Source organism: Bufo gargarizans, chromosome 8 (assembly GCF_014858855.1).
Source record: "Bufo gargarizans isolate SCDJY-AF-19 chromosome 8, ASM1485885v1, whole genome shotgun sequence".
NCBI classification, from domain to species: Eukaryota; Metazoa; Chordata; class Amphibia; order Anura; family Bufonidae; genus Bufo; species Bufo gargarizans.
This window is the reverse complement of record NC_058087.1, coordinates 137,352,395-137,376,615: the sequence shown is the minus strand read 5'-3', so window position 1 is coordinate 137,376,615 and position 24,221 is coordinate 137,352,395. Positions and strand designations below refer to the sequence as shown.

At 44.9% G+C, this 24,221-nt stretch overlaps 1 protein-coding gene across 2 annotated transcripts in view; it reads right to left on the bottom strand.

Moving 5' to 3' along the window:
- The window catches only part of EEF2K (eukaryotic elongation factor 2 kinase), a 76,746-nt gene that overhangs the window by 16,834 nt on the left and 35,691 nt on the right, over window positions 1–24,221 (bottom strand). For both annotated transcript variants that reach the window (XM_044303476.1, XM_044303475.1), the window contains exons 6-13: window positions 19,004–19,175; window positions 11,341–11,490; window positions 11,038–11,170; window positions 6,449–6,576; window positions 5,021–5,207; window positions 2,838–2,905; window positions 2,683–2,754; window positions 1,252–1,311 (exon numbers count right to left, since the gene is read on the bottom strand). In XM_044303476.1, the coding sequence (XP_044159411.1) occupies window positions 1,252–1,311; window positions 2,683–2,754; window positions 2,838–2,905; window positions 5,021–5,207; window positions 6,449–6,576; window positions 11,038–11,170; window positions 11,341–11,490; window positions 19,004–19,175 (970 nt within the window). The remainder of the gene's footprint in view (window positions 1–1,251; window positions 1,312–2,682; window positions 2,755–2,837; window positions 2,906–5,020; window positions 5,208–6,448; window positions 6,577–11,037; window positions 11,171–11,340; window positions 11,491–19,003; window positions 19,176–24,221) is intronic.

The window sequence follows — 24,221 nt, the reverse complement described above, 5'->3', positions numbered from 1 at the left end:
GTTGTTCAGTGCAAAAATGCTGACGGCGGCAGTGGTCCAACTCCTGGTACCGCCATCGATCAGCTGTTAGATGGGGTAATGGCGTTCGTGTGAGAGCTGCTTCCGCTTCAAACTTTCATGTACGCCATCTCATTTCCAGTGACTGTGCAATGTAATTACAATACATTCACTTGAACGGGACAATCAGTAATAACTAGTGTGGCGCCCCTGCAAGCGAGACAACGCACAGGTAATGTTGAAGTGAACGCAGCGATCGCATGAGCACTGTTACCGCTTCAAACAGCTGATTAGCGTGGGGTACTGGGAGTCGGCCCCCTGCCGATCTAATATTGGTGACTAGCCCTGAGGACAGGTCGTCAGTATCTTTGCACTGCACAACCGCCTTAAGCTACTCTGTAAGAACAGCTTCCTCTCTGGCAGACCCTGTGTATTACGTGGGCAGCTAACGCGGATGCGGACCGATTCAGTTCAATGGGGCCGCAAAAAATGTGGACAGCACTCCGTGGGCTGTCCGCATCCGTTGCCCCGTTCTATTTTGCGGACAAGAATAGGCATTTCTATTATGGGCTGTCCGTTCCGTTCTGCAAATTGCGGAAATCACACAGGCAGCATCCGTGTTTTGTGGATCCACAATTTGCGGACGGCAAAACACGTCGCGGTCGTGTGCATGTAGCCCTGGGAAAACCCATTGTTGTCAGCAATTAAATATTTCCTGCTAAATGGACAAATCTGATGAATATTGTTTGTCACGACAGTTAAAGGTAAGTTCCATCGAGGCTCATAGGTTGGCAGTGGGTATTGTAAAATGTGTAGCTGTCCCCAAAATCTGTGACTGGGAATCGTTAACATTAAGATCATGGTCTGCACTCAGCTGGCCCGGCAAATTCACCGGAAATAGGCGTAAATGATGAATGAAACGTACTCAGGGGCTCAGGGACTGGAGTTGTTTTTAAACTGGGTGCATGGACTGCCGGATGATGCACCTAATTTATGATAAGGCATCTGCCTCCTCATAAATTAAAGGCATCCTCCAGGAACAGAGGCTATTAAAGGCCAGAGTAAAATGCTGGTGTTTGACAAATGACCCCCTAAGTATATAGACAACAGAGGCTTAGGAAGAGGACTCGCACACACAGAGTTCTACTCTGACTTCCTAAAGCAGTACTGCTGTTTTCTCAGTGAAATAAGAGTTAGATGGCAAATGAAAGAAGGATGAGAAAAGCAAATATCATTACGGTTGTCAGCACATACCTTCCCAAAGCTGTCCTCCGACTCGGACTCAAACCGCCTCCGGTTATAATTGCCATGAGCCTGCAAAGGTAAAAGGTGCATGCATAGCAAAAGTCAGAAAAACGTGGGGAATGGATCCAGAGCACGCTCGCTCAGCTATTGCCAGAGATTTTGGACTTTTCCATTAGCTATGCCGTAAAGGCCAAGGATGACAAAACCTCAATAAATTGGGGAAAAAATATAGAACTAAGTGCCAGGAGGTACAATATCTACCAATATAAAAGGGCATCTGTCAGCAGATTTGTAGATATAAAACCAGCTGACCTGTTACATGTGCACTTGGCAGCTGAAGACATCTCTGTTGGTCCCATGTACATATGTGCCCGCATTACTGAGAAAAATTATGTTTTGATATATGCAAATGAGCCTCTAGGAGCAACGGGGGCGTTGCCGTTACACCTAGAGGCTCTGCTCTCTCTGCAACTGCCACACCCTTTGCACTTTGCCTGACAGGACCAGGTGTGATCACATTTACACTCCCTGGCCCTGTCAGTCAAAGTGCAAAGGACGCTGCAGTTGCAGAAAAAACAGGGCCTCTAGGTGTAACGGCAACACCCCCATTGCTCCTAGAGGCTCATTTGCATATATTAAAACATCATGTTTCTCAGCAATGCGGCCACATATGAACATGGGACCAAAACAGATGTCTTCAGCTGCCAAGCGCACATGCAACAGTTCAGCCAGTTTCAGAGGTACAAATCTGCTGACAGATGCCCTTTAAGTGTATCATCTTCAGCTAGGACAATTATCTTAAAGAGGACCTGCAACCTCTCCTGGCCTGTCTGCAAGTACTTGCATCCCCCCCTTGTAATAACAGTTCTGAAAAGCATATTTTCTTACAACTCTGTGATCTAAAAATGTTTTTTATTTTTGCTAGAAGCAATATTCCTTTATTCCTGCTAGAAGCTATGAATGAATTACTATGTATTTTGCATTGAAGGTCCAGATGGGTGTTACTAGTTTCGGGGGGAGGGGGATGTCCCTGCACAGTCTATCCAATCAGTGCCACCAGTGCCAGACTGTGCAGGGACACACCGCCAACTAGTAACACCCATCTGGATCTTCAGTGCAAACTGCAAGCAACTCATTCATAACTTCTAGCAGGAATAACAAAGGACTGGCATAACATAGAGTCATAAGACTAGATGCTGCAGAATTGTTATTACATGGGGAATGCAAGCAGTTACTAAACCAGACAGGTCAGGAGAGGGGACAGGTCCGAGCATGTGACTGTGTCACATCTGATGTCTGTGCTCTGCTTTAGAAAGCGGACTATCCTAGGAATACCATACGTGGACTGATATGGCGGTCTTGGTAAGAATCACTGCAATTTGATTTAAAGCATATGGGTCTGTAGGTGGGCTGGAATTTTGGGTGAGGTATTGGACTTACCCTGTGCTCCATTTCATCAGATTCACTTCTCTTCTCACTGGGACAACCACTGTCGCCACCGTTTTCAGAGTCCTATAAGAGTCAAGAGGATAAGGCTAATGCTGCACGAGCACAAAGTGAGCATATTACTGAGTAGGGGGCAGTGAAAAACTTACTCTGTGGTTATCTAGGTTGTTATTGTGTTCATTATTCAAGTTATCAACCTCATTGAAAATCGGCCATCCTGTGCAATACAAAACATACATAATACTACAAAACCATACATACTATGAGCTTGTATTCAATCACAGTGGGGCACACATATCAAGTGTAAAAATGTCGCATGTTGTAACTGCACAATAATTTGAGACTTTTCACTTGTCTTGATACTTTTCAAGTGGTGAGTAAAGGGGTGAGGCTTTGTGGTGGGGGCTCCCACAGCCTGCCGGATTTACTATCATTCACACCAGCAACTGGAGAAAAATCTACCACAGCTCATAGCTGGCAGAGCCTTGACAGTAGGGCTGCAACGAATACTCATTGAGTAATTCGACACACAAAAAATATTCAATGCAAATTTTTTATATCAAGGATTCGTTTGTGTCACGTGACCACGGAGTGGGAGTAAAGCCCCTGGAATACTCATCTTTCCGGCAGGGGCCTCAGCACGTCCATGGCCCCGCGCTGCACTGACCTCCTGACATACGCACGCCGTGACCTGACGCAATGTGTGACGTCAGGCACAGAGCAGCGCAGAACGATAGAGTGTCGGCGGCGCCCCTGCTGGAAAGGTAAGTTGGTGCGACTAAGGCTGGGCACCCAGCATCATAGCACATAGCAACCCAACCAATGACGCTGTGCACTCCAGGTGTCGGGGGGGGGGGGGGGGGGGGGGGGGGAAGCTGCAGGCACTGGAGGAACGGAGCTGATGGCACTGGTAAGGGGGGGTGCTGATGGCACTGGGAAGGGGGGGGTGCTGATGGCACTGGGAAGGGGGGGGGTGCGGATGGCACTGGGAAGGGGGGGGGGGTGCTGATGGCACTGGGGGATAATGGAGCTTATGGCACCAGGGGGAACTGATGCACTTGGGCTGATCGCACAGGGGGAAAACGAAGGGTGTTGAGGACTGATTGCAGGGTGTCTGATGAGTTTTTATAAAGGAAAACAGTCTATTAAATCAATTTTTTCTTATTAGATTACTTGATTAATAGTAAAAAAAATGTGTATGTGCACTCAATAGGCAAAGGGGAATTATATTAGATTCACTGGCGGTGGTTTACCCGCTGTGAGAACAAAGGATTGTGCGTGCTGAAATCCAACATGTTCAACCCTTCTTTTCCATGACATCTGACACCCCCCATACACATTAGATGGTCACACGGTCCCATAGAAATCATCAGGTATGGGCAACATGTATGTAATGTGTATATCCTGCTTTACTATTAGTTTTTTTTCATAATCTGGGGGTCAGGTGGGTACACGGCTGTATCGAGCTACAATAGATATTATTAGCTGTTTGCTATGAACAGGACTGTTTTGTAGCAGCCTGTAATCTGTAGTCCATTGAAAAGCTGAGGCCCCCTATGGACATCCTACCCCCTGTTAAAACCACCCTAAATTAGGGCATTTTAGATACACTCTGGTGTACCCCCCCCCAGGGGTTAATATCCACGCGTGGCTGAGAGACTGGACACTGACACAGAAGTTGGTCAAAGCAATCTCTAACTTTTAATTACATGGGGGTAAGCGTATATACATCTTTAGAAGAGGGCAGTCCTCACTGAGGCTAAAACATTGTTTCATTGGTCAAAAAGGAAGAAGAGATAAGAGAGAGGAGATAATACATCTGCATCTGCGCACTGGGTCCTACTTTGGAATGTGAACTAATGTAAACATCTGGTTACCATCGCCATTTTGTAATGGAGTTTATTCTAACAAGAATTCTGCCTACGTCATATGTGACACTTCAAAGAGGTGCTTCTCTATAGGCAGTGAATAATATATACATATCATCAAGCCATATGATTGGCCTACGCATTCCACCACACTCTATTGGACACCTGTAGAAAGATGAGAAATCAGACACTTTCCACAGCACAGCTCTTTGCCCCCCTCTCTCTCCTCTCCAGTCTTGAAACAAAGAGGGGGGTGGGTGGGCACTTGGAAGTAGAAAAAGTTAACTCATTACAATCCTAGATATACAAAATATAGAATAAAATTCACACATCTTTAACACCCCCACGTCATTGGACACTGACGGCATACCGTAGCGCTATGCCACCAAGTCCTATTGGCATTCTCCTTCAGGTGTTTGATATTATATTGTGTCCAGGGACATTCACACTATGACACGACGTACCGTGACCCTGAGGGGTAGCTGGGGAGGGCGAGCTTGGCAGCGAGTCGAATGTCATGTCGCTCATGTTCTCATCTCCAGAATTCTCAGAAAGCCGGAAAAGCAGAGGCGGGCGGCTTCCAGACATGGTTCTCACCCGAGAGCTGCCGCACTTCTCTTCTATGCCACGTACAACCGTCTGCGCAGTTTGCTAAAACATTGCAGGGACAGGACATTTTTAGATTGCAGGTCATGCACTGGATAATATGTACCGCCGTTACATTACTCTGCTGAGAGTGAATGACCTGTGGGTCACAGAAAAATATCATCTAAAATCAATGAGCTATAATCGCGGGAGTGCGGGTATAGTCACATGGCAGATTCTGCAGCAGCGAAATCCGCTGTATATTCCGGCTCAGAAACTGCGTGGCCCCGGTCACTGAATGGAGCTAGGCTGCAAATGGTCAATCGCCGCGGCTTCCATCAGGACATGTCCTTTTCTTGGGGCGGTGTCCAGACGGACATCGCTGGAAGTCCTTTTACTTCATGTTCTTTAAACCAATGGCTGCGCAAATGGCAGTATGGCCTCCCATGTAAAACAATGGGAGACGAACAACCCCGGAATACTGGCACAAGAAATAGACTATGAAATATCCTGGTATTAGATGCGGCCAAATTATTAAGAGACAAATTTTTGGCAGATCCACGAGCCAGAATATGAAATCTACTTTCTGACACAAGTAATTGTTAAATGTGTCAGGAAGCACAGTTCTCTGCCCATAACCGGCCCCCTCCAGACCACTTTTTTAGAAAAAGAATTTTGACGCAAAAAACGGACTTGAGCCAAATTTGCCAGAAAATTGGCGTAAAATTTTAATAAAACCTCCCTTTTTCACTTTGGGAACGTAGATCTGTATGTAGATGATATTTATTTCTTAAAGGGGTTGTCCAGGATTTTTTATTTTTTTTTTTAAACCTTCACTCACCCAGTGGGACCCGTGAAGAGATCTTTACCAGCGCCCCTGGCTTTGAGGCTTTTGGGCTGTCTTCAAAGGACTTCCGGGGGAGGGGATAAGATGAAAAAATACCTGGACAATCCCTTTAAATAACACATGAAATGGATGTAACTTCTGTACAAACATACGATGGTCTATTCACAGTATGACCTGTGGGAAGTGACAGCTGCTCAGAGCTCTGATGCAGCCGTCATTCAATGCCCTCTGACCCCCAAACAGGAACATTCGAACATTCATATTGACTTCCAAAAAGGAGCACAACCTGTTTTCGGGGGTGGGGGGGGACCTATTACACTTTGCTACAGCAATTTTTACGACAGCTAAAGTTCTCGCCAGTGTGGAAAAAAAAATACATTTTGCAAACCGACATTACAAAATACTAGACATTTTGAGCCAAAGGTCCTCAGCTATCTGGTTCAGTATAATGGACACATACCAGCATCTTGGTGCAGTTGTCCAACACGGCTTTTTCTCGAGGGGAATGGTCAAAAGGTGTCAGTCTCATGCTTTTACAGATTTTGTTGCAGGCATGGGAATGGAAGAACAAGGCCATACCACGCACTCCTGGAGAAAAAAATTAAAATTAAATCACGTCATGTAGTTATGGGTAAATTCTAAGAACAAAGGGTCTCTATAAATGTTCTGTAATGAATATTACGAATCGGAAGCTGTGATTTTCATACCTGAACCCATGGTCAGGCTGGTGAAGGGGTGAAGGGGGGTGTTGGCCTGTCAGCACAGGGCCATACTGCGCTGTCAGGTGCCCCTAACCAACAAATGGTTTTTCTTTCATAAACCCAGACCAAAAGGAAAGGTTCCCAAAAAGGTGTGTGGACACAGCAGTCCTGCAGACAGTTCTAGTAGATCTCTGGATCTGGCATAGTCGGATACTGGAGTTTGCCTAGAATATTGTGAGAAGGTTCACTATTCTAGGCTCAAAGTGTCACCCTCTAGTCAGCTAATTAATCCATACCCCCTGAGCAAAGGGGACCTGAGATTGTGACTTTGGGGTTTCATAAGCTGTAAGCCATAATCATCCAAATTATAACAAATAAAGGCTTAAAATATCTGGCTTTGCCTGTAATGAGTCTCATATGTTAGTTTCACCTTTTAAGTTGCATTACTGAAGTCTCTGCACTGGATGTACTGATCCACATGGAGGAGATGTGTGCCTCTGATCAAAACAAGATTCCAGTGTTTCTTAAGAGTTGGGAGCCATGGTCCAGGTTTAGAACCTCTTTCTCGGTTTGGGTAGCTTCTGGGGCTCTCCCTGATTCCCCTCCCTAAGTGCCTAGTGATTCACCAGCTATGCCCTACGATTTTTCCCCTTCCCCCACCCCTCCTAGTGTGTGTCGTCTTGTCTTCCCCTCTTTTATGTCAATGTTTGTCTAGAATTATGGGCCTAAGTACCTTTTATTTGAGGCCTTTTTAAGCCCTTTTGGGGCCTTTTGATTCCGCTGACTATATAACAGCTGGTTGTTTGCAATACAGTTACGGATACATGCTTGTACCATGTCCTTAATGCTATATTGCTGTTTAAAGGGACACTGACAGGCCCAATTAGCATATTTAGGTATATATATGTCAGTACAGGTCTTCTAAAGTCTATTAAAATCATCTAAGTAGCCCCCCTGTCCACCTTATAAATACCGAAATATAAAGTTTTATAACCTGCTTGTCCGGTCACCAATCTGCCCAAGCGGCGGCGTTTCATGTCAAAATGCGCCCAGCCAGCCGCTCCCAACTGCCGTTCTGAAGCCCCGCCCAGCTCATCAATATTCACTTTGCTGGGCGGCGGCTACAACTCTCCCGACTCACGATTCTGCGCATGGCCCATTCAATCCTCTGGGCACGTCCTCCGTCCAATCTTCAGCGCATGCGCCCGGCCGGGGTCACATTGCTCCTGCGTACAGAGCGCTGCAGCCTCTGCTTTATGCACATGCGCCGGACACTTGAGTTGGGAGAGTTGTAGCCGCCGCCCAGCTAAGTGAATATTGATGAGCTGGGCGGGGCTTCAGAACGGCAGTTGGGAGCGGCTGGCTGGGCGCATTTTGACATGAAACGCCGCCCCTTGGGCAGATTGGTGACCGGACAAGCAGGTTATAAAACTTTATATTTCGGTATTTTTAAAGGTGGACAGGGGGGCTACTCAGATGATTTTAATAGACTTTAGAAGACCTGTACTGACATATATATACACCTAAATATGCTAATTGGGCCTGTCAGTGTCCCTTTAAGACTGCATGTCGCATTGTAACTATTTATGTGGTTTCTATACTGCAAATTGTGATGTTTCCTTTATTATTATAAAAGAGAATAAAAACTTATTGAACCATAAGTTGCATTACTGAAATAAATGAACTTTGCAAGATATTCAAATTTTTCGAGTTTCACCTGTATATCAGGATTTGGTCAGGACAAAAACAGTTGTGTCCAGCAATTTTTGACCGGCCGAATCCCGGCATTTATGCCGGGGAGCGGCAAGATCCTTGCTGGTTCCCATTATTGTCAACAGGGTCCGGTGGGCAAGCGACATTATCCGCCTATGCCGGAACCAGAGAACTCTTCTGCCGGATTGCTCCGCCGCATGTGTCAACTTAGCCTTATCCCCTATCCCAATGGTCAGAACGCCAGCAATCCTGTGAAGGAGGGTCCACAAGTGCTGCAGAACTGCCCCATGTGAATCTAACCGACTGCCGAGTACAGTCCTTGCAGTAGTCCATAGAAGCAAATGCAGCAGTGGTCATGCGTGTGCATCACTGCTCCATTTCCATGGGGCGGGGCAGGGGGAGGTCGCGTGCGGACCCCTGTTTACGTGATCACTGGTGGTCCCAGCAGTCAGCCCCCCCAGTGATCACTTATCTCCTATACTGCAAACAGGGGCTAAGTGTTATCAGTGACACAACCCCTTTAAGTAAATTCATGTGTCTGCCTCGCCTTTTTTTTTTTTCTTACCACTTCTATCTGTAAATATGACACTGGGGACGTTGCATAGCAACAGCGAGGATGACACTTCGGTGACACACTTTGTTTACATAAGTCTATAGGCATAAATGTGCTACCATAATAACCTGCGTGGACTCTCAGCGCCTGTCACAGAGATGTACTGAAGATGATGGCAGCCTCCCTGACTGTATACTGGTATATACACTATATACTGGTCCCTTAGCTTTAGGACATTTAGACTACAGAGTGTATCTATATATCTATTGTAATGCCGGCAGTTTGTGCCCGCTGGCATCTCTCCTTGCTCGGTGGGCACAGCTACTGGAATATTGATTACCTCTGCTGTCGGTGGTGGGTGTTCACTGGCATCTTTTCCCTCCTGCCAGCCATGCTGCCAGAGGGTGGGCTGCCTTGCTGGTCCTATATGGTTGCCCTCTTCTAGCCTTCCCCTCCTCCTGCCCGCTATTCTGCTCCCTTAGGGCATGCACTTGCTCTCTGCGTCTCTTAAAGAACCAGCATATGCGGCCGAAATCATTCCCCAGCCAATGGCTGCTGTCCCCGAGTTATTTAAAGCATCTTCCCCCTATGGGAAGGTACCTGAACAAAAAGGTGTTTGTGTCTTTATATCGATCCTGTTCCGCCAGTTCTGACCCCTAACTGCTCATCGTACTCACCCTGTGCCGAACACCCTGAGCTACTGCCTGACCTCCGCTTGTCCACTGACCACGCTCATACGCACCCATCTCTCTTGACCCACCTGGGTAAGCTGTCACTGAACGGAAACTATTTCAAGAGGTATCGGCCTGGTGGTTGCCCTGCAGCATAGTACAGATTCCGGTACTGAGCTACTGCCTGACCTCTGCTTGTCCACTGACTACGCTCTTTTTTGTCCCCTTGGTACTACACAGCCATCTCTCTTGATCCTTCTGGGTGAGCTGTCACTGAACAAAGACTATTTTAAGAGGTAGCGGCCTGGTGGTTCCCCTGCAGCGTAGTACAGATCCCTGTACATGGGTGCCACTTAGATTTACTCCCATTCAGAGACACAGTGGGTTCACACCCGCTGCGTTACATCTACTTTTTATAGAGAAAAGATACAGATGGCACTGGCTCCAGCCGCACACACTATGTTGTGTTGAGGCATCATGGGACTAATAGTATAGCCACACACTTTAGATAGATGCCACCAAACCTGCCAATTTCAGCAGGACCAGGTGACCCTCTTATTGTGTATAGAGGCCTCCTAACTTTATGCCGTTATCTGATGTTGGTTCCATCCCTTTGTTCTCAAGCCGGAGGAGGGCTAAATTCCCCTCTACATATTGTGAACACATGCACACTCTGCTGTATAGAAGAGGAGGGAGGGTGAAAAGAAATTGTTGTTGCCTGAACAACAGCTTTCTAAGGTGTATGACCACCTAAAATTCAATATGGTATCTGATCAGAAGCAGAGAGGAGGCTGCATGGACCCGTCAGGCCCTATGTACTATGCATAACACAGTGTATCAGATTTTCTTGGCATGTTCCTTTACATAAAAAAAAAAACCTGCATCTAAAAAAAAATATAAGGTATTGAAAATAAATATTAATTTTACAGATAACATCAGTTCTTATTAATGGGAAGATGTCGTGAGAGCACTTCACAGCAAAACTCCGTCCTAGGCACTTGAGAGAGCAGAATGAAACATGATTTTCACACTACTCCTGATAATTAAAAGCCCCACAAAAGATATGTTTGTACAGCTCTCCCCAGCCCCTACCTAGTGCACGGTCAAAACTGCTGACAGTCTCACATAAAAAAAAATAAGCCTCTTTCACCTCCCTGTTCCCCCACTGCTTGCATTCCAACACTGAGCAGGTCCATTCTGGTCCTGGCTCAACGCACAGGAAATGCACAGACGGCTGCTAAGGTAATCACAAGTCGTAGGCAATTTCCACGTATTTCCTGTATGTTGAATGAGGACCAGGAAGCGATGACCTAAGGGGACCTCATAACCTATTCTGCTCCATAAATTAAAAATATTATCCTGAGGGACAACCCCATTAAGGTCAATGTGGTATAAATACAGAATAGAGTACCTAAGTTGCCGTCTCCAAAGTCAGTTCCAACCTCTGTATGGATTTGAGGGTCTGTGTACAAGTCTCCTACTCCTTGAATGTCTACGACAATCAGCTGATGGCCCGACCGTTCGAATGTAAAGTGGCTGAAAGCCTAGAAGATGAGAGAAGACATTTATCAGGGGACACAGTTCTGGCACCTTTATGGACGGGTACAATGGGTACGACGTCAGGAAGACAGACGTTATAGACAAGAGATGCAACATGAGCGTCACGGCATGGAATAGAATGAATCGGCATCGGTGCCACCTGAACGAAGCCTACCTGCGGAGTGAGGCGAATGTTGTCATCTCGGACGAATCCGGAGTTGGAGTTATACTTAATGTATTTGCCTTCAATGTAATGTTCTAAGTGGAAGAGAGGTTTGCCGGGTCTGTCTTTCATTTCGATGATGCACATCTGCATGATGTCCACCTGCATGGAGGAATCACACGTCATATACAATGCCACCACAAACAGGGAGGTAAAAACATCTAAGTACTTTTCAGATTATGCCTTCTAGGCTGTGTAAGGTTGGGTGACCACATGGGGTTTTCTGTTGCGGTTTTGCCAAAAGTAAGGCTACTTTCACACTTGCGTTCAGAGCGGATCCGTCTGAGACGGATCCGCTCATATAATGCAGACTGTGGCTCCGTTCAGAACGGATCCGTCTGCATTATATTGTTAAAAAAATTAGTGTGAAAGTAGCCTGAACGGATCCGTCCAGACTTTACATTGAAAGTCAATGGGGGACGGATCCGTTTGAAGATTGAGCCATATTGTGTCATCTTCAAACGGATCCGTCCCCATTGACTTACATTGTAAGTCTGGACGGATCCGCACGGCCAGGCGGACACCCGAACGCTGCAAGCAGCGTTCAGGTGTCCGCCTGCTGAGCGGAGCGGAGGCTGAACGCTGCCAGACTGATGGATTCTGAGCGGATCCGCGTCCACTCAGAATGCATTAGTGCTGGACGGATGCGTTCGGGGCCGCTTGTGAGCCCCTTCAAATGGAGCTCACAAGCGGACACCCGAACGCTAGTGTGAAAGTAGCCAAAAAAACTGCTGCATGGGTGAATACAGCCTCAACCAAGAGAGGTCAAAAACAACGATCAATGGGTAAATACAATGGGATCACTTGTATCTTACTGAAAATCACTGTGTAAACGTGTATTATAATAATCAGATCTTCGTAGCGTGTACATCCAGCTTTTCATGACGTTTAATGGCAAGTATGAATAGATAGAAGCTGCAGATCACTGCTCAAACATGCATGCCATACAGTACATAAACGATATGAAATGTTACCGCCATACCATGCAAACTAACTTTACCATACAGAGTGCACATAAAGGCTAGTTCATATGGTGGATGTTGCTAAGGCAAAATCCGCTGCGTATTCCACAGCAGTAACCACCAGTTTGAATGCCAAGGACCCGCTTGCAGTTTATCCCCCTTGAATGGGGCCAAACCTGCAAGGTTTACTGCAGCGTCCATCCAGACACTGTGCCAAGAAACAAGGACAGGTTTTTATTTTTGAACCGGGGAAGGGGGGTTGCTTTAGGGCAGGCATGCTCAACCTGCGGCCCTCCAGCTGTTGCAAAACTACAACTCCCAGAATGCTCTAATAGCTGTAGGCTGTGAGGGCATGCTGGGAGTTGTAGTTCTGCAACAGCTGGAGGGCCCCAGGTTGGGCATTCCTTCTTTAGGGTATGTTCACACTATGGATTTTGAAGAAAAAAAATGCTAAATTTTTTGATGCATTTTTTTTATCAATTCTGGAGCATCTATTCTTAGGTCTCTATATCCTGCCATTCCTTTATTATTCCTGCTAGAACTTATGAGCTAATTACTAGCTGTTTTTATTGAAGGTCCAGCTGGATGTTACCAACTGGGGGGGGGGGGGTCCCTGCACAGTCTGACACTATCCAAACAATGCTGCCAATGTCAGTCTATGCAGGTTCACAACCCCAACTGGTAACACCCATCTGGACCTTCTTTGCAAACTGCTAATAATTCATTCACAAGTTCTAGGAGGAATAATAATGGAACGTAAAGTCATAAGAATAGATGCTCTAGAACGGTCATTACAAGTGGGATGCAAGTAGTTACTAAAACAAACATGTCAGGAGAGGTAACAGGTCCTCTTTAAGTTTGTGAACAGTCACCAAGGAGGACGTTCAAAGCGGACCAACTGATGTGGAGACAGGGCAGCGACCCATGGGATAATCCAGCCTTGCTCTACTCCACCATAATTATTTCCAGTCCTGAAAATCTTCATAATTATGTGTGCATAGCATTGGATGCTCCTTCCATAGGCTCACTGGTCAGACTGGCCCACCAGGATCCTCCGGTGGGCCCAGGGTCTAATACCATAGTGGGCCCCAAAGTACCAGGAGAAAAGTCACATTTGGCTGCCTTTGGAGCCAATAGGGTTGATTTAAGACCTATTAGACATTATTGATGATATAGGGGTTGGGCCCCAAGAATAATTTCCTCTGGTGGGCCCAACGAACCCCTTTGCACGTCTTTTAGACTTTTTAACTTCAGGTTTCTTGCTCCTTGATATCTTGGCACCATAAAAGAAATGCACATCTGTTTTTCTTTACCGCACTGCGGTTGCAAGTCCAAGATGGGACAATATGATGACTCACTGCTTACAGCGCATTTTCAGCACAAACCTGGGAAATGGTCAAAAGTTCTCCCTCAATGAAACATTTCCAATAACAAAACAGTGTTTGGTTTTTCTCTCTTGTCGAGGTTCCCTGCAGATTGTTTTCTTTGGGACGTTCACATATGTTTTATATAGGCTACAAAGCAAGCTAAAACCAGAAATGTTACTGCTGGGACTTCCTGTTCTTGTCAGCAAGCCAGAAGATGATTGTATGGTAGATAAAAGTGCAAAAAAATAATTGTAACGGTGATTGTTTCAGCCTTAGGGCTCATGCACACGACCGTATATATTTTGTAGTCCACAAAAAACGGATCCGCAAAAAATACGGATGACACCCATTTGCATTCCGTATTTTGCGGAATGAAACAGCTGGCCCTTCATAGAACCGTACTATCCTTGTCCGCAATGCGGACAATAATAGGACATGTTCTATTTGCGGAACGGAAATACGGAAACGGAATGCACACGGAGTAACTTCCGTTTTTTTTGCAGATCCATTGTAAATGAATGGTTCCGTATACGGTCCGCAAAAATAAATAAATAAAAAATGGAATGGACACGGAATGAAAATACGTTTGTGTGCAAGAGGCCTTATGGCAGAAACTGTCATTACTGTATGTATTTCGCATTAAAGGGGCTTTCCTTGTGTTTAAGATTAATGACCTATCCTCAGGATAGGTCATCAATATAATATCGGTGGGGGTCCGGACCCGGCAGACCTTGGCATCGGGTAATAATCTAATGGGGATGGCTCAATGGTCTCTTAACAGCAGATGTTCAGGGAAGAATTTCAACATGCCCGATCTTCTGTTCCTGCAGGGAATGTTATTAGCACTTGCTTTTATTCTGTCTCCATTTACACTGACTTGATTGCATGCTATAAAATAATGGTTGCTCGTGAACCCCCTCTATAATAAATGGGAGCAAAGTCAGATCTTTGCAGAAATGTCGCGTGAGAACAAAATCATAAAAATACAATAAGGTGTGACATAAAATCAATCAATTGAAGGAAAGTGCATTCTGTACGAGAGGATAGATATACATGGGGCACGTCCTATATAATGTAGGTTTATCACTAGACCTTCAGTAAAATATCTGCACATGTCGGATTACACGGCATGGGAGCCTAACAAAGCGGGAGGTGGCTGGTTTTCCTGCGGGCTCTTTCATGTCTGACATGAGGCAGATTAGATAGCAGCTGCAGCCTTGTCAGGTCTGTCTCACAGGCACATTAATTCTGTTATGGGCGAGACTGAGGGATGTGGCCACGTGGTGACACGGCCATTCTCCAGCCGCTCGGGCTCACGTTTTAGGAGGAGCTGATTATGGAGAATGTAAACAGGTCCAGGCACATTGCACAGCCTCACGTATAGCACGTCCCATCAGCATGTTTATATGCTGCGGTACAGGGTGTTCGCTGCGCTGCTGCAGCTGTCTGTTCTCAGCGGTTTAGGTTACAGGTTATAACTGGAGACGCGTGGAAAGGTTTGGGTTATAGCATAACATACACAGAGACACCATAGATGTGTATGACAGGAGGACGCTGATGGGTTTCCGCTAGCTGTGCAAAGGGGGAGCAAAATATATGTTAGGGTATGTTTACATGCAGTGTTTTCAATGCCAATTATGGTCAGATAAAAAAAAAAAAAAAAAAATAACCATACAATTTTTTTGGGAGAAACTGATAAATTCACAAGGAGATGATGCGTAATTACATCTAATCACATTACCTATCTCTATCTATCGATCTATGTAATATCTATTGATCTATCTAATATCTATCTATCAATCTATCATACGTTCTTCTTTCATAAATCAACACAAAACATGATGTAGTTACATGCAGTTTCTGTACTTTAACAGATTGGCAGTGGTATAGCGCTATTACTGCATTATAAACATCCTAAGGCTAAATACACACGAACGTTGTTTGTTTCCGTGTCTGCTCAGTTTTTTTTGCGGATAGGATGCAGACCCATTCATTTCCATGGGTCCGCAAAAAATGTGCATCAGTATGTCCGTTCTGTAGCCCCGCAAAAATAATAGAACATGTCCTATTTTTGTCAGTTTTAGGCATTGTTACAATGGATTTCCCCAAAAAACGGATGGCATACAGATGTCATCCTTTTTTTTTGGGGGGGGGGGGGGGGGGATCCGCAATTTGCGGAGCGCAAAACACATACGGTCGTGTGCATGTATCCTAACGCGAATACAATTGTCCTGGTGAAGTGGGAGAGATTGGTAGTACCGTTTCTTATAGTACCATCTGGGCAGGGTTGGACTGGCCCACCAAAGAACTAGAAGATCCTCAGGAGGGCGCAGGCTCTAATACTATAGTGGGCCCTGAAGGTCCAAGAAAAAAAAAATCTTGGGGGCTACCAGGGCATATTTTCCTACAAGCAAATTTAGACTAGCACATTCCTAACTGCAGATGCATATCCATAAAGATAGATAACATGCAGGAAGCAAACAAAAAAAGGTATGGCAGCACAATATTTTTCACATACAAACAATAAAACTGAGAAATAAGGATCATTCTAACTTAGAGTGGTATTATACCTACTATAAATGAGAAAAATATCGCACATTTTTGATCAAACGTGTGTCGAGGCCATCTACCAGGCGTCAAGGTGGCTTCTGCAGGTGGGTCCCCAACACTAACAGAACTGCCTCTCCTGGGCTTGACCTAAGCCTACAATATTCAGGGCAGTGTAGGAACCAGCTACATATATACTCTGCTCAGAAGCCCTAGGCAGATGGGTGGGGAGTGCTCAATCTAAAAGAGAAGCTACCCTCAATATATACTGCAAGAAAATTTAGACTATCACAGATGCATATCCATAAAGCTAACATGCAGGCAGCACAACATCTCACATACAAACAAAACTGAGAGTTTTATTGTTTGTAAGGGCATATTTTCCTGGCACTGGATGCCATTGGAGTTACCACTTACACTGTGCATGGCTGACACACGGTGTAACAAGTTCTACATGACGTCATGTGAAATTTTGTCACAAAAACAATCCCATCCACTCTTCATCTTGGATAAACCCTGAGGCTGTTTTTGTAAGAGGCCCTAGAGAGAGGTAGGTGTGTCTGTATGGACCTAGAACACAAGGTCATGAGTTCAGTTCCTGTCTCTCACCTTGCTGCCAAAAACTTGTGCAAACCAATCCCTCGTATGACATTTCTGTACAAACATCCCAGTGGAAATATGTGTATATAAGAAAGTAGAGCTATAAAGTGTAGACCTCAAAAGTATACCGCACATTCAGCGTTTGATTGACATATTATTGGGATACTGCAAGGGATAAGCAGCTGCCAGAACCTTTGCAGCTGCTTATCTCCACAGACATAGAAGGATCAAAGTCATTATAAACTTTGGTTGCTCCATTTTGTAGATGCATAGGATTTGAAGAAAATAAAAATTATGCTTTCTGCCAAAAAATGGCACCACTCCTGTACTTAGGTTATGTCTGGTATTGCAGCTCTGATACAATGAAGTAAATGGGCCTGAGCAGCCACGCCAAAGACAATCTGTGGGCAGGTAAGGCACCGTTTCAGGTAGAAAGCAGCCATGTTTTTCTAATCCTGTACTACCCCTTTGAGGACAACCCAAAGACTAGACTGTTGTTGAATCTCACCACTATTGTCAAGATCTGCTGAGATGACATGCACAGTCATGTTACATGTTGCCTCATCTCCTCTTTCCTATTTTTGAGGCAGGGGTAGGCCACCAGGAAATGCTGGCATCCAGAAGGTCACGAAGAGCAAATGTCTAATGTAATTGCTATGTGCCAAGCATCCAGAGGACCTTCTCTCACAAAAGGGAGTTTACCAGAAGCCATTATATCCTGGCCAATGACTGCCCATCCAAAAGCCCGATCCTTCTACCTCCTGACATTAACCGATGGGGGAAGAGTCGGGATGCCCCATACATATTAGATATTTGGCCTGCCTAAATGGATGGTTTCAGCCAACATGCATCTAATATGTATGACCAGCTTTAGGCTGGGTTCTCACATCTCTGTTTTTGCCGTGGTTTACCAACACAGCTGCAAAAGTATGACCCCAGCCTTAGAATGGAGAGGCTGCAACGGTAGCTAAGGCCATGTGCACATTTGTGCCACATTTCTGGTATTCTGTACCAGCGTAGTAACAGAATACTGGAGCAGCAAACGAGGTTTGTCGGGTGTCCGGCGTGAATACTGGCAATTTGCCAGACAAAATACCACTACACATGCAGCGGTATTTCAGCCTTTCTTTGCCAGAATCTGTAATGGAGGCGCCTGCCGAAACCTCCGCTGCAGAAGTGAACTAAAGATAACTAAAATATAGTCCCGTTTGCATGAATGGATCTGTGTTGCGGTTCCCTGCACAGTGTGCGCCCGCACAAACTGGATTTTAAAAGCTGGAACCCCAGAATGCCGTGAAATGTTATGGAATTGCACTCAACCTTCTTGGCATGACTTAGGCCTACAAACATTTCCATGAAAAGATCAGTCTATGAGTTCTCCTCCTGTTCTACCTGTTCATTAGTTTCAGATTTATCCTGGTCTCATACACAGGTAACGAGTGGCAACCAAAGCATGGCCACCGAAGTATCCACGGACCCTCAACAGCATATCAGTAGTGATGAGCGAACTTCTGTTTTAAGTTCGGCGTCTAAAGTTCGGCTTCCGGTTAGCGGAGAATCCCGATCTGGATCCGGATATGGATTCCGACTTCCGTTGTGGTCCGTGGTAGCGGAATCAATAATCGGCCATTATTGATTCCGCTACCACGGACCACAACGGAAGTCGGAATCCATATCCGGATCCAGATCGGGATTCTCCGCTAACCGGAAGCCGAACTTTAGACGCCGAACTTAAAACAGAAGTTCGCTCATCACTACATATCAGTCTGAACAGAGCTTTGTAGATCTACATGTGACTACTGCATGAAATCCTGGAGTCGGTACAGGACCAGTGTCGGACGGAAGTCCCTTGGCCCACCAGAGGAAATGATTCTGAGGGACAAAGAGTACACGTGTATACAGGACCTTAAGGGCCCTGCTTTATTAGAGGTCCATAATTGTCAAAGCTTGGGCCCACCGGAGGATTCTCTGGTACTCTGATGGGCCAGTCCAACCCTGTATGGGACAAGGCTAAAAGTTTAGGGTGTTGCAAAACCACTTCCAAGTATACAACCAAACCAAGTCTCCATACGTGCTCGTGTTGGTTGCTCATTACGGAAAAACAGTGTGACATAACGATAAGTCATAAATCATCCCTACCTGTTTTGGTGGTTTGTGTCGGTTGTATTCTTCACCCCACAACTTGGCCTCCATTTGTAGGCGGACGTCTTCGAAATAGACATCCCTGTCAACGGTCTCTAAATACCGTTTGGCCACATAGTTGTAGGCGCTTTTCCACTGCTGACTGTGTGAGAAATTGGACAGCTTCTTCCTAACAATACAGAAAAGACAAGAAGCATTTACATAGGATGGCTGTGATGGATATGATAATATGTCACCATACATAAGCACAACAAAGGCTCTCGTTCCCACTGACCTGTTGATTTCGGCAGGGTCGACTGTCTGTATAATGTGTATAGGGGCCTCGTCACTCTCTCCCGATGGCAGATGTTGAGGGACAGAAGGGTCAGACATGACAGATTTCTACCAGTCTGATCCTTTTGTTCTCAGGAAGATAAGCCAAGCATGCATGAAGGATCGGGAGAAAAATCGGTCATATGGGCGCTTATCCAGCCATGTATGGCCGGCTTTAGACATTTATGGCTATCCACACAACATGCCATAAATGTCTGAGAGATCAGGTCCCACCTATCTGACTCACCTTTATCTCCAAAATGATAGCCGCCGCATCAAATGAATGGAGAGGTGGATGGGAAGAATTCTCCATTCATTCTCAATTTGCATGTGGTGGCTGGCAAGTGAGAAAGGGGTGGGGGACCCCTGTTCTGGAGATAGGTGACTGTACTATAAATGACGAAGATGGTAATACCCTTCAAAGGCGATGTGCAAACAGTCCCAAATTTTCAGGGACTGTCTCTGCAACTTCGCGGTGTGCCGGGCTGAAAATGGATGAGCTTATATTAGACACACCCACAAATAGGCAACCCACTCTTTTTGGGGAAGTTCCCTGTGGCGGAATCTATTTATCCCTAATTTATGCAACAATTAACAGGGCAAAAAAAAAAAAACACTACTTGTCAAGTGGATGCTGGCACAGATAACACTTCGAGTAGAGGAAACAAAAAAAAATAATTGTGGAAATGTAATAAAATGGTCTCAAAGAAAATCTGTGTTCTCCATAGCAACCAATCGCATCCAAGCTTACATTTTTCAAGAGCAGAGTAGGAAGTGAAAGCTGCGCTGTGATTGGCTGCTATGGGCATAAACACACTGTAATAGGAGAGATTTATCAAAACTGATGCAAAGTAGAATTGGCTTAGTTGCCTATAGCAACCGATCAGATTCCACCTTTCATTTCCCATAGGAGCTCTAAAAAAATGAAAGAAGGGATCTGATTGGTTGCTATGGGCAACTAAGCAAGTTTTCCTTTATGCCAGTTTTTATAAATCTCCTTGACTGTCTGATCCAGTTATTATGTAAGATTTTATAAATCTGCTCTAAAAAGTATCTGAAAACACATCCAGATCATGAAAGCAATGGTCTTGAGAGGACCCAGGGAGCCCACTGACTTCTATGGGAGTGTTGTAGGCATGCTTTGTGATCCGTGCAGAGATCAGGAGGGAGTAGATAAGTCTTGACAATCACCTATTGCGAATGGTGGATCCTGTGATTACATATGTGATATCGGTCATTCTAATTCTGCTCGTAATGATAAGCAGATAACTGCGGTAAGAGTACAGAAGAGGCACCTATTTATTAGGCTTAGCGGCCAGTGCTAAAACTGCAGGATTTTATGGTTTTTGTTTAAATACAGATATTGATATGGAAAATAAAAACTTCCCCAAAAATTGGCTCCAACAAAATAATTGCTGTGTATAACCAATTAGAATCTCCACGCCTAAACAGACATTATAAATACACATCGCATAATTACTCCAATTCAATTAATTTCATATCAAATAACATTTAAAATCTAGTAGCAGCGGCATACATATACTAGATTTTAAATATTCATTTGGATTAATTATGCACTATGTATTTATAATGTTTGCTTTAGTATGGAAAATGAAAAATAACATCACCCAAAAATATGTTTGACATGAAAACATTATTAAACAATAGGCAATTTTCTGATGACACATTCCCTTTAAATGTATGGTCCCTATCACTGTTGTCTCTCACCTTATCAGACGCTGCAGTAAAATCTAGTCCATTGACTTATCAGGGATCAATGTGTAAACCATTGAAAATTCTAGTTCTGCAATGTTTAACCCTCACTGGCTTTGTTTCTCCTATGTTATGTCACACGGAGACAGATGATGAGAGGGGAAGATAACAGAAAAGAAGAAGGAAAGCTAAAAGCAGTGGCCCTGAGCTCTTTATAGACACGCTTGTCATAAGGGCCCTTCACACAGGGTGATAATCCCCTAAACGAGCGTTCACAATCAGTGCCCAGCGTAACCATGTCCAGTGATCAAACGATGGAAGACAATTCGCATTGTTGTCACTGAGCTGGTTGATGACATAAACATCCTACATCCCCTCATGTAAAGAGGCATGTCACTTGTAATGCAAGCTGTATAGAAGGGGAACGATCATATGGACAATCATAGTTATAAAAAACCCTCTCAATTAATGTATTGTATAATCTATTGTATTATATAAATTATTTAAAGGAGTGCCGATCTACTTACTATAATCGCCAATCGGCACTTTACAGGCAATTTATCTGCTCATGTTAAAGGACACTAAAGCCTGTATTAAACAGCCAGTTCAGGCAGGCGATCATCAGGAGAGAAGCGTCCCTTCCCAGCAATCGCTTTCTCGTCAGTGGAGAGCGCTGTTATTACATGCATGGATCTTCTCCACAGTATGGGGAGGAGCGATCACTAATGCCATCGCTCTTCCCTATACTAAATCATTGTTTGCCGGCAGCAGATCGTGATTACACACACCACGATCTGCCACCTGCAGACAATGATCTTCAAACCTGTTGAAAGAGTTGGATTAATCGGCAGTAAAATTACACTGCCAGATCATCACTAACGAGTGTTACTACGAATGCTCGTTAGCGATCATCTGGCAGACAATCTGCCTGTCTAATACCGCCTTTACACTGGGCATACACAGGTTAAGCTGCCACCTATTCCTCATGATCCTCTCTCCATACACATGCATGCTAGGCAGAGCGTGCACGTGATCTCGAAAGGGAAAGAGCAGTAAAGTGCTGCCAGACTCTCCTGTAGGCAGCTTATCTCCCCTGAGAACAAAGGAATCATGCATGTTGGAATGGAACTGCCTGATTATGATCTCCCTCAACATCTGCTGTTGGGGAGAGTCAGGACTCCAGAGACCTTAGATGGTCAGCTAGTCCTACTGAAATTGGAGGGGTCGGCCAGCTTAATTTCAATAGCAGCATAAGTGTATGTTACCGTATAAACCATTGTGCCGCATATCCCAGGAGGAACCATAATGTGAATTTACACGGCCGGATATTCGGGAAGAATATCGTGAAAGAACGTTCTAGCGAAAGCTCGTTCCTGACAATCTGCACGTCTAAAGGTGCCGCCGATTACCCGATGAACAAGCAAAACGCTAATTTATCTGGTTATCCTGTCATTTGTGCAGGCACCTAAAATATATTTTCTGGGCTGCTGATCATGATGTCTAAACAGCGATCTGCTGCCCAGAAACAGCGCAGCTGTATGAAGATGAGCGATCGCAATAGTGACTGCTCGACCCCATACTGTGGAGGGGATCGCTGCATGTAAATGCAGTAGTCTCCTTCACTGGACGAGCAGCAGATTGTCGCTTCCTTCCCGACAATTGTCTGTCTGTTCGATCGGAGCATGTAAACCAAACCCACCTAAAGAATTCCACTGATTGGACAGGAGTATAAAGCTTGAGTAAAAAATTTACTAAAAATAATAAATACAGATAATAATCCATTATTTTAGGACCATTGAGACCCCTCAGCTTTCCGCTTGGCGAATGCTGTGGCCAGCTTGACGTTGGGGAAAGTCAGAACCCCAGAGACTTTAGATGATCAGCCAGTCCCACCAAAATCGGCAGGTTTGGCCAACGTCTAATGAGTAAGGCCAGCTTTATTGCAATAACGGAGTAAGCATTGGTCATAAACCATTGTGCCGCTTATCTTAGAAGGAACCAAGAATTCCATGGAATGGACATGGACTTTTACAAAAGTACAAAATCTAATAAACCTAATATGTGATAATAGTCCATTATATAAAGACCTTCGTGACCTCTAAGCTTTTCGCTTGGGGAAGGCTGCGGCCAACTAGACATCTGTTCTGCAGGGGCCATTACATGTGCAAAATTGAATCAACTTAATACATAGATAATAATCCATTATCTTAGGACCATTGTGACCCCCTCTGCTTTCTGTTAGGGAAAATGTATGGCCAGCTTTATTTCAATAGCAGCGTGAGCGTACGTCATAAACCACTGTGCCGCTTATCTCAGGAGGAACAAAGAATTCCACCAAATGGACATGACTTTAAAACTTACAACAGTACAAATCCTAACAAACCTAATATACAAATAATAATCCATTAATTAAAGACCTTTGTGACCCCTCAGCTTTTCGCTTGGGGACATGCTAAAAGTAGTATTACTTGGCTGCTGTCCAGAAGGAAGACCATTCATCTAATGAACAGACAGATAAAATCCACCAGAGTAGGAGCTGGTTAAAGGTGACCCTTTGGACTTTAGTTACACCCCTGCATTTGTAACTTCCTATATCTTATATTAAGCTTGATTTAAAACACGTTCATTACAATCCACACGTTGGACAAGCAGCTCTGATGTGTTCCCATTAGGAAGTTCCTGGGCAGCAAAGATCGATGAGATGAGATTACAAAAACATTCTCCCGTCCCAGAGCTCCAGGGCATGACTTTACATGAGCGAACACTTTTGTGCACTGCTGATAGTACCTTACACATTCCCACGCTCATTACATTCCCAAATGTTTCTCAGTACATTTAACAAGAGCTGCAGACGCTCAGCACACACACCCTATAATGATTAAAGAGGTTCTCCAGCAACCAACGTTAATTATCACAGTGTCTCAAAGTTGCGTGGATCAGCCGTTCTGGAACATGGAAGCCTACATCCTCCAACGTCAGATCTTTTACCAGGTTTCTGGTCTGGGCTATAGATGGAGAGGTTTTGTGGATGAGACCTGAACTATGCAACTTGCCGGCGCATGCGCAGATGCCGTGGATTTAGGGGTTTGCGCGCGCACCAGGAAGCTGAGCAATTCTGGCTCCATCCACGGCCCCACTTCTGTCCTAGGCTGTAGAAGTGACGTCGCTGGAAACAGAGTCCAGATCAGAA